Below are 11,693 nucleotides of genomic sequence, written 5' to 3' on the forward strand. Positions count from 1 at the left end.
TCCACTTGATTTGTTTGTTTATACCAAATAGTATTTCATAACCTGCACTTAATCCATCAAGAGCCATATAGAAGCATGTCTAAAGAATGTATTTATCAGCATTTATACTTAATTTTATTACTGTTAAATTCAACTCTAAATGTATGATATTGATTCAAAATTTTTGGACTATGTTTGTTTCCAGGTATCAGTGTTATTGGATTGAGTTTTGAAAACAAATGAATTGGTTAGGAACAAAGAAGTCTATTCGAAAATAATATTTAAAATATTCAAGCAACACACATCAAAGTTGCTGGTGAACGCAGCAGGCCAGGCAGCATCTGTAGGAAGAGGTGCAGTCGACGTTTCAGGCCGAGACCCTTCGTCAGGACTAACTGAAGGAAGAGTGAGTAAGGGATTTGAAAGTTGGAGGGAGAGGGGGAGATCCAAAAGGATAGGAGAAGACAGGAGGGGGAGGGATAGAGCCAAGAGCTAGACAGGTGATTGGCAAAAGGGGATACGAGAGGATCATGGGACAGGAGGTCCGGGAAGAAAGACGGGGGGGGGGGGGGGGACCCAGAGGATGGGCAAGAGGTATATTCAGAGGGACAGAGGGAGAAAAAGGAGAGTGAGAGAAAGAATGTGTGCATAAAAATAAGTAACAGATGGGGTACGAGGGGGAGTTGGGGCCTAGCGGAAGTTAGAGAAGTCGATGTTCATGCCATCAGGTTGGAGGCTACCCAGACGGAATATAAGGTGTTGTTCCTCCAACCTGAGTGTGGCTTCATCTTTACAGTAGAGGAGGCCATGGATAGACATGTCAGAATGGGAATGGGATGTGGAATTAAAATGTGTGGCCACTGGGAGATCCTGCTTTCTCTGGCAGACAGAGCGTAGATGTTCAGCAAAGCGGTCTCCCAGTCTGCGTCGGGTCTCGCCAATATATAAAAGGCCACATCGGGAGCACCGGACGCAGTATATCACCCCAGTCGACTCACAGGTGAAGTGTTGCCTCACCTGGAAGGACTGTTTGGGGCCCTGAAATATTCATGTACTTCTAACTTGTATCGGTAGTGTAATCCTATTTTATTGTTAATATTGTGTTTAATCTAATTAATTTCTAACCTTATAATATGACAAATGCATTGATATTTATGATGAAACTGAATTTACATCCGAAATTTAATATTTCTGAAAATGGTGGTGGATAAGTGAAATCAATTTAAATTTATCCACAGCTAATCTTTAGTTATTTCAATATGTTAAATAAACAGTATGTTAAATAAATTTACAATGAAAATAGGGAACAAAAATATTTATGTGACTGGCTTCATGTTGCTTGCTTTCTGAAGGATTGCATATTTGAGACACAAACTTTTATTATTCCATGTCTGTTACATTTTTAAATTTCAGAAATGTCAACTTAATACTAGCATGTTACTGAATTAATTAACATAAAGTACATTGCCCAGAAGTATATGATCAATGGCGAAGTAATGATGCTGACTGCTTACACTAGAGTAATCATGCATAAAGCTTCTGCCGGCTCTGTGAGGTGACCTCTCCGTTCCCAAGTGTGCAGTTATCAAGAGGCAGTGTCTTGTTGAGGGGTGAAGCATGGGGGTGGGGGGCATCCACATTGTCAAGGAATAATAACCCCATTGAGATGGATTTCTAATCAGAACTAAGAACTTTGCGACACCCCAAATCAGAAATAAAAAGTACTAACATTTACATAGATTTGTAAACACTTTCTCAGGACCATAGTTAATTTGCCTTTCATGTCAGAAACTTAAGGAGAAAAACATTTAAATAATTATCAACTTAAAGTACACAGAATTTTTAAAGTTGTGTTAGCCTGAAATTCTACTTATTCAGAAATAATGTATTGAATCACTGTGAAACCTGCTATATATGAACTGTTACATACGAAACAGTGAAGTTCATTTCAATTCCTGATTAAGTTTTGATTCTTTTGACAAAGATTGCAACACAGTATGAAGGGCCAAGAAGATCTTCTAGATTTCTGCATTTAAATGCACCGGTGTGGTGGACAGAAGCCATGGCCTGTTTCACAGAGGCATGATGGTGAACAGTGATAAAGATGCCATTTTTACAGTAGCAGGTTTAGGGGCAAGAGTCAGAACAATTTTGGTCCAGAGTTAGAGACAGCAGGAATTAAAATAATAGCTCATTCAAATACGCAGCTTGATAGTGCTCCTGGTTTTGCAACACTATTAAACATAAATATAGAAAATTAATATATGTTTAAACTACATCTAGTCAATTTCAGGATTAAAGATGAAAAACATCTCATCAGACCCAATATATCTGGAATAAAATGTTGTGCTTGTCTGTCAATGAAAAAAAAATCTGTTACTAGATTCAATAAGCTGAACTGTGGAGGCCAGCTGGTGTATCAGTTTGGTAGACAGATACTGTATTACACTACAGTGGACAGATTTACCTTCTGAATATCAGGAACCAGAGCTAATGGAAGCATTGACTAATAATGAGACACTGGTGTTGAATATTTGTTGTGGTGGCAAATGTGGATTACGTGAGAAAGATGGCATAACTCAATTAGACATTGTCTGGGAATGTACCACAATAGTTGTAAGACCTTTATAGTTCAGATTACATTTGTGCTGCATGATACAACACATCACAGAATTAACTGACCAAAGAATGGGCCTAGATCTAATGGTCACTAGATGAAGGGGTCCAAAAACACAGTGTAGCTATGAATACATAAATATAAAGCTCCAGCAGAAGAACAAAACAGAACTCTAGTGCTCTAAGAAAATTTACAATTGTCAATGATACAAATTACTATTCTTGAACAGAAAGAATAAGAGACATCAGACCCCAAAGCACTCAGCAATTCAGTTCATATTACTAAATTTTGGTTGATCACTAGAAACACTTCATAGCAAAATAAATAACATGAAATATACAGTATATATTGTGTAATTAAATGTAGAGTATATATATCACTGCATAAAATGGATGGACTTGGAGAAAGAAAATTAGCAAAGTAACAATGACATTTCTAAGAGGGTCAGCATTTAAGAAGTACCAGTTAAAGCAAGAACCATCTTTGCTGAGATCAGCACTCCAACCCCAAAACCATCAGCAAAGAACAGTCAACTTAACGTTTCATTTGGCCCCAGTGCAGCCATGTTCACTTTATGCACTACACAGTATCAGAAAACCTTGTCTAAAAGTGTCTAAAAATGTCTAAAAATACAATAATTTGACATCTATTCTGTTTGTGGGTCAACCACGACATGAACATTGTTGTTAGTTTATTTAAAACTATAGAATTTCCTGTATTTCTGCTATTACTATATTTCCTACAGGAATTGACCCTTCTATGAAATAGATAAACATGTAAGAAAATGAATAGTGATATACTTATTACAACGGGTTCGCCGAGATAGCTATTTTCAGATGCACTGCAATATACTAGAGATGCACTGATAGTTGTTTCAAGGTAACATCATACCAATGTGATGCGCAGATCACTGGATCAAAGGAAAGTAAACCAGGGTATTTTAGGCATACATTCACAGGGCATACCTCATGTCAAACGTATTCACTGGCTACATTGCAACATGATGAGAATCAGATGCGGGTCCCACAGCAAATCTGAGATGCCCTATGCTTATTGGCGTCAGTGCTAGGTATCCCTCCAGCCATTTGCATTGTCATCGAGCTCTTCCTCTCTCTCTATCTAATCAATACTGTCAACTAACCAACTAACTTAATATTAACAACCAACTTTACACAGTCTCTATTTCAATATAACTCTTACCAGAGAGTTGTCGAAATCAACACCCGGCACATTTTTGGCTCTTTCACGTAAATCCTCTTGGAAATCAGAAAACTTAGGGTCTTCGGGATGCCGGTAGGTAATGATCATCACTGACTGAAGAAAAATAATTATAAATGGTTTAGTTAACGTCCAGAGCATCGGCAGTGGATATAACGATTCCGCCTTGACTTATGAAGAATCAAAAACGTTTCGCCACCAGTCTTTTAAACATGCAACACGGCGCAAGAACCAGGAAATCCATATATTGTAAAACGATTACGCTCTTTTTGAGTCCAGTAAAATATGAAGGTGGAGTTCTCCGAATTGCTAGGAGGTTCAACGTAAGTGGGTACGAACCATTAGCAATAAAGCGGTAAGACAAACAACAATGGTAAGATAACCTAAAGCAAAGTGAAAATCATTATAAACACGAGACAATCTGCAGATTGCAGATGCTAGAAATCCAAAGTAACACTCACACACTCACACATACACACAATGCTGTCCGAACACAGCAGGTCAGGCAGCATCGATGGAAAAAAAAAGTCTCGATGAAGGGTCTCGGCCCGAAACGTCGACTGTCTACTCTTTTCCATAGATACAGCCTCGCCTGAAGAATTCCTCTAGCATTTTGTGTGGAAGTTATTATTTGTTTAGAATATCCTCGCTATACAATGACGCTCTAAAATAGTTTTTAATAGGCAACATAATCTTGAGATATTAAACAACGGCTAAATTAAGTTGATTAACCATTAAATGGGGGGGGCGGGGAGACGGGCTCGGTGGTTGAATTAATAACCCTGCCATTTCCTTAATGGCGTTTAGATGTTACAGGTCGCTCGGTGATAGATAAAAACAGATTGCGACGGCACTTTAAAATGCACTGCTAAACAACGCTTTAACACAGACTAAAAGTTTTACAATCTGCGTGACAGTTCTTCCTGCCGGCGTAACGACCTCTAATAGAACGGAGAAGGTATCTGTACACCATGTGTTAAATGAGTTGAAAAAAAATTGTGTTTACTTTGAAAACCTCTGGAAAGAGGGGTTCGTTGTTGTATTTCATTTCCCAGTACTTGGTGGCCTGTCCGGTTGACTTCACCCTGAGACTCTCGCCGAAGAGATCCACATAGAAAAACACGTATTCGCCGTCCGTCAGACCTTCCTTTTGCGCCTGCCACAAAATCTGCCGAAACTTTTCCAAAGGAAGACACCAATACACAACTGAAAAAAGAGATGCGACGCCGCGTAAATCAAAGCGTCATTTGTACACATAACAAAACCCTCATTAAACTAAAACCGATCATTTAACTCTTCCGCACAGCAAAAACTCATAACAGGGGTTATTATTTGATTATTTGTCAACTAGGATGAAGTATTTGAGTTCAGCGATTTTAAATAAAATTGAGGTAATCGCTCAGTAGAAAAATAAACTAAGATTCATATCGCGAGGCACTTCGTGAGCGCTGGGTAATGGGCTGTTTAATCGATCGTTCAAATGCTTTACTTGTTGTCTGTTACAGATACAGGGTTGTGTCAGGCACGATTCATTACTGGAAATGGGTGACTGCGAACTGTAAACGTTGGGTGGTACATCTGTCTGCAGTCTCTATTTTTGGTCCAAAACACTCGCACAATACCTTAATTATATTTCCAATGCAATGCGCTCCGCTCGTAGTGTGCAATTCAAATTATTAAATTCATTAATCGACCCCCGGAGATTTCTCCTATTATCATTATCAAAAAGTTTTCTTTTTCATCGCAAATTTATTAAGCCTTTTCTCAAAGTGTCAACTTCCTAATTGTTTTGGCTAACAGTTTAGTAACTGTGTCTTTGCACGTGGAACACCGGATACCTGTCTCCCAGCATGAACGCGTGATATTTTCTGATTCTGAACCGCCAGTGATTTAACAAGTGAAATGTTACACCAACCCCCTTTTTTGCATCCAGCCTTTTAAACCCAGTGTAAACCCTCACATTTTGAAGCTCCTCTGATTCCGTGTCTCTCGGCAACGGGGGGGGGGGGGGGGTCATTTCTACTACTCTCGTAGAGCAAAAACAAAGTTTCAATCTGATTTAAATGGATTCGGCGAAATATTCCGGACCTCAGGATCGCCGGAAATCTATTATCACAGTGGGTTAGGTTTAGTAATTTAAAGAAACAGCTTATTAAAAAGCTATGAAGTAGCGGCGTGAATGGAGAAAACGCAGCCTCAATGGTTAGGATATAAAATATAACATCATTAGCTGACATTATCCCTCTTAAGCACCACTTTAGGAAAACAGCGAGGATTAGGCGCATTTTTCTTACTTATACTATGATGCGACGCTGCCGCCTAAATAACACCAAACCTCTTTACGGTCACCATGTACATAGAAGGGGTGGGGTCCAGAAACACACTTACTCCGGGCACTGTCTTTAATGAATTGTATAATTTCTATGATATCCGACAGCTGCAGTTCATTGTCCATATGATTTTCGGGTCTCACCGTCATGTTTCGAAATTCTGACTCCAGAGAAGTATAAATCCCTTCCACTGTGAAGTAATATGGACGGTCATCCAATTTTAAATCCCAGTAAACTAGAGCCGCCCTCGAGGTCCAGTTGAAAGTCTCGTGGATGTGTTTGGCAAACTCCCCAAGTTTGGTGTGGCTAGGGCCGGTCCGGATGGTGGTGTTGTATTCCCCCGTCTTGTTATCAAAGCCGAAAGCCGGTGCACCGCTGGTGACTAAGGGTAGATTCCAGTGGCTGGCGAACCTGGCCACCGCGGCCGTGGCGTACGTGCAGCCGGGTCCCACAAACACATCGGGGTCGCCCGTCATCTTAAACTCTACGGCGTTGAAAGGGGCGGCGTAAGTGGAACACGAGCCGTCCGCTTCGCTGCTCTTGAACTTGTAGGTGAGCTCGTAATCTTTCAGCAGCTCCTTGTCCTGGTTAATTCTCTCTATGGCCATTTGGATGGCGGGACCTACTCTCGGCCAAGCCCAGGGGTAGATGGTGTTGTTGTGAGGCAACAGGATGGCCATATTGATGGTTTTAAGGGCTACTTGCGATCGGCCCGTGTCGGTGACGAAGTAGAATAAAATAAAGAAACATCGCACCTTCATGGTTCGCGCGAATGAACAATATATGGCAAGGAAACCAATCAGTATCTTTAAAAATATCCTTGTTTTCCACGCAGGCATCTGCAAGGGAGAACAAAAAAAGTGCAGTCATGCAACTGAGAAGGAGCAAAAGTGAGGAAATTGACGAAAACCCTTGTTTTACTTACTTGGTCATCAGCACCTCTTATTCCGTTCAAACGGCATTCACCAGTTCTCTACGCGTCTTCATTCTTCGGCTCTGAGCTGTCCCGTTTCTGTGACAATTGATCAGCCCTAGTTCATTCATCTTTTTTTTCTTGCTCGCCTCCCGATCTACATCGATCGTTTAAGGGGGGAAAGAATCCCTCCCAACCCCAGTCATTACCATAGAGGGCCTCCACTTGGTGCGATCTGCCCTTGGCCAGCACGTCAGCGAGAGGCAACACGTTGGAGTCAAGTGAGACTAAAGCGCCATCTGTCAGTGCAAGCCGACAGCCGCACCGCATCCTCGCCTTTCACTGCCCCGAAACACATTCAGAACTCGCACGCAACCTCCAGGGCTTTATCAAACGGCATGAAATAAATGGATGGCTGACGAGTACGTTGCCGGCAGCAAACGCGCACGTTACCCGTTATTTGGTACTCCTGCTAAGTTTCGTTAGGTCAGTCGCACTCGAAGATTTTACAATGTTCATTTCTATCAGGAAATTAAGAAAGGGATAGAGAAAGGTGGGGGGGCGGGGGCAGGCGTTCTGGAACTTGAAGGAAGTTTATCAGGAATGATACAGAATTTTAACACTTATCCGCTCGGTGGCTTCGCTGCTCTGTCGCATCGTTTGGACAGACCTAATGTGCCAAATCAATAATCAAATAGACACAAAATGTAACGTTATCAACTTTAACCCGGTCTGCTCAAGAACAGAACACACTCCGCTGGGTTTTTTAAAAGTGTATCTGCTATTATTCCCATCCCGCAAAGCCGAATTAATGTTCATCCGAAGTTAGGCTTTACTGGGGTCGTAATTTCTCTCCAACTGACTCGTAGTGTTAATCGCGTCGAATAGGGGGAAGATGCAGTCGTGACTTTTTTTTAATCATGTTGCTTGGATTTCCAGCATCTGCAGATTTTCTCTTGTTTGTGATTTCTATCATTTGTGCTGCTTGTTCTGTAAAAGAGTGGGGCACGAAATAATTTGGGGAACAAATAGTGTGCAGGGCAGACTACTTGGAGACGCTGGAGTCTTTACAGACCAAACTTCGAAGATTTCTACTCCAACACTAGTTAAACCGAATTTCGAACCAGGCTTATTTAGTAACTAAGCGAAAGGTAAGACACCTGCTGCATTAATAGTGACAAACCTTTCAGGAGTTATTTCGGTCATTATACACAAATGAAAATTATTGAAAGAATTGGGCGAAGCAACAGAGCGACAGTGGGATAAAGGTCAACTGCAGCGAAATGCTAAAATCACACGAATTGGCCGCGAAAGTTGTAGACCGCGCCTTCTGTGAACAGTTCTGGAGACTTGGACAAAATCTGGATTAATTTAGTTTTCTACTGGTGCCGGAACTGTCGGCGGAAGCGCGCGGTCCGTGTTCGCCCGAACCCTTTTTTTGTCAAAACGTAGTAATCAAAATATGATGAGTGTTCGAATAGATTCGGGCAGATTTTACTTTTACAGTGTTTCGTTGTTCGGCAGCTGTTTTCATTTAGCGACGAAATGCGCGAAGCTGCCTCTAACCCCACGGAACGGTATAATCCGCTCTCTCCTCATATTGTACGGCACAGTAACCCTCCCCCCCCCCCTTCCCCAGAAGAAGTGTTGTTCCTGTGCCGGTAACTCTAAGAAACACACAATCAAGCTATCACTGCTTTATAGAGGTCACTTTGAAGAGGGAAGTTAAATATGATAAGCTTGCGTGGTGAGCCTCTACAGTAAGTTGAACAGAAGTTATTTAATAACTACTATTCAAATGTTACCCAGTGATTACTGTCTCTCCGTTAGAACTCAACTGCCATGAAATACAATTATAAATTGAATATTAAATATATTCGAAAAGATTTTGTAGAATACTTTCAGATTTTTTTCTCAGTTTTTGGAATGTGCTTATGTAACGAAGATTATGACGGAATAACGCGAGGCTACAGCAGGTTATTATCAATTGGTTTGGCAATTGATTGAGATGTCGGAAACTGAAAGGGAGTGCACATTGATTGGTGAATGTGAGATGTGTTGTTCCTTCGGGAAATTATAGCGGAATCTCCAGTTCTCTGATTCCTGGATGAAAGTATGAAAAGGATATCTCCCAAATTTTCAGACTGGATTAAATGACAAGTGACAGCAAATTGTGCGGATGACCCGAGAAATCACAATGAAACAGACAAATTAAACGCGGCAAATTAACTGTGTCAGATTAAATTCAATGCGCAGAAGTGGTGAGTCAATCACTTTGGATGTGAGGAGGAATTCGAATGCTGTATTTTCTTTAATGGTATTTACATTTAGATTAATTTATACATAGCCATGAGGATTTGAAGCATGTGTCACCGGGATGATGAATGGACGACGCTTCATTTAACTGAGATCGAAGACCAAAGGAAGATCGACCTCCCACCCACCACACACACCCCGTGACTCAGTCTAATAATAGTATGAAACATTCCACCCCGAAATCAAGGAACTCACTTTTTAGCGTAAAGCACGGTGAATGTTGGAAATTCTTTCTCCGTCTGATTGTAAATGTTGTCAAACGAATTATTCAAGAGATTGGCACATTTTTATTCGGTAGAGGGTTTGTAGACCAATGTAACCATGGTTCGTTCATGAGGTCGAGGTATTGATTAGTTATCAGCTAATTGATGGAGGAGGGGAGTTTTGCATTTCCAGTTTGAATTAGTTTAGTTCAGAATGAAGAAAAACAAATTTCATTGGGGTCCAATGGATAACAATACATAACAGCTATTTTATTAATATTCAGTAAAATTTCATGTATATTGATACAACAAAGAATATATATGTTAGGAACAGAAAAATGTCGGATGGACCTTTGGATAGCAAATTAGGTTTATCCGAAGCCTTTACGCACGGAAAAGTGCTTTCTTTATAGCGATTTAGCAATCAAGGTAGAAACATGCCTCGTGCAATGCGCCTTGAATTTGGCACGTTCCCACGTGACATGCTAACAATTTAAACCTTCGCTTTTTAAAAAAAAATCTGAGCTAGATCATACATTGCGATAATTTGAGTTTTGGATATTTCTCCGCCGAGTTAATATACAGTAACGTGGAAACTCAGCAGCGAGGCTCGGACACTCACGAGAATTTATCTTGCATGTTTAGTTATTTTTCATCGCTTCTCCACATGTCGTTAACAATATTTTAACAACTATTTCCATTTGCACAGAACAGTTGGATTATATGTACTGGGAGCTCTGCTTTTTTCTTCTGATGATGTCCGTGGAATTGCAAACTTTGAAAACTAAAATATAACGCGCAAAACTAAATAATGCGAACTAACACAATTAATGTGCAATTTGGAAAGTCAGATTAAATAATTGATGACAAAAGAATCAAATCTAACGTCACAGGGACAATCATAAAAATCAGAACAGATACTCTCTGAATGGTAGGACAGGGAAGCGTCGGGTTTTTATAAACAGGATTTTGACTCCAGTCTGTTGCAAATATTATCTTTAAATTGTTGTGACATTTTTCCCCTTGTATATTTTGTAACAGGTCGCCACAATCGCTCAACTTTTGGAAATATTTGCAGTCGTCTGTGGTTTTCCTTGGTTTGCTTTTCCGGACTTCGCCTGCCATCTGGTGGTATCTAATAATATTGTTTTTCCGATGTTAAGCAAATAACCAAATTTCGTTACTTCTGGTCGCGTCCTGTGGAATAAATTAACGAGGCGTTCTTAATAATTTATTTGCTGTAATCCAAAATATTTTCAACTGCCTCTAACGTCCTTCATCAATAAAATGCTGTTTTTTAATCAAAGATTTTTTCACGTCTGAAATCACTGATTTTGAACGCATCGGTGCGGCTAGTGCAAACTTAGTCACCAGGAATAAAAACAACACTTCAGTATAAATAACTACATCTTCAGATTTTCAAATTACTGTTCCTGTAATTTAGTTAATCATCATACAGGAGATTTTTGCTCAGAAGCTTCATTATGGCACTAAGACTGTCGTAGGAAGTGCCGCATTTACAGAATACTGTTGTGGGATCTGGTGGGTCGAACTTTACGTCTCCTCTATGATTTTGCTGGGTTTTGCAGTTCTTTAACCTTTTAGTTTCTTTCTGTGTTACTCAATGGTAAACAAGCTGTGCGGTTAATTTGTTGGCTAGTTAGAGCTGGTTTCCTGGTAATAGCGGGTACTGTGGCTGATTCAGGTCTTTGGAATTTTGACTAGAGCAAGTGTCGGAGAACTTTGCACTAAGTAGCGGAGAATCCAGTACTGTAGAGTTTTGGTCGCTGAGAGCACAAAATGTCGAATGTTTCGAGATAAAGATTATTTGTCACACGCACATCAAAACATAACAAAGTGTGTTGCTTTGCGTCATCGACCTGAAACGTGCTGGGGTAACCCGCAAGTGTCGCCTTGCTGCTGGCACTAACCCAGCATGCCCACAACTTACTAACCCCAACCGTAGGTCTTCGAAATGCGGGAGAAAATCCACTCAGTCACGGAGAGAACAACCAAACTCCTTATGGACGGCAGCCGGATCTTACAGCTGGCGCTGTATAGCGTTTCGCCAACTGCTACACCATTAAGTTTTGGCGAATTGGTGACACAAGAAATGT

At 40.6% G+C, this 11,693-nt stretch overlaps 1 protein-coding gene across 1 annotated transcript in view; it reads right to left on the reverse strand.

The window, feature by feature from the left end:
• Positions 1–7,558, reverse strand: part of npr2 (natriuretic peptide receptor 2) — a 160,866-nt gene extending 153,308 nt beyond the window's left edge. The window contains exons 1-4 of the mRNA XM_072252432.1: positions 7,070–7,558; positions 6,203–6,983; positions 4,821–5,020; positions 3,797–3,910 (exon numbers count right to left, since the gene is read on the reverse strand). Of these exons, the coding sequence (XP_072108533.1) occupies positions 3,797–3,910; positions 4,821–5,020; positions 6,203–6,983 (1,095 nt within the window). The 5' untranslated portion in view covers positions 7,070–7,558. The remainder of the gene's footprint in view (positions 1–3,796; positions 3,911–4,820; positions 5,021–6,202; positions 6,984–7,069) is intronic.
• Between the last annotated feature and the right edge of the window lie 4,135 nt (positions 7,559–11,693).

This window comes from Mobula birostris, chromosome 3 (assembly GCF_030028105.1).
Source record: "Mobula birostris isolate sMobBir1 chromosome 3, sMobBir1.hap1, whole genome shotgun sequence".
NCBI lineage: Eukaryota > Metazoa > Chordata > Chondrichthyes > Myliobatiformes > Myliobatidae > Mobula > Mobula birostris.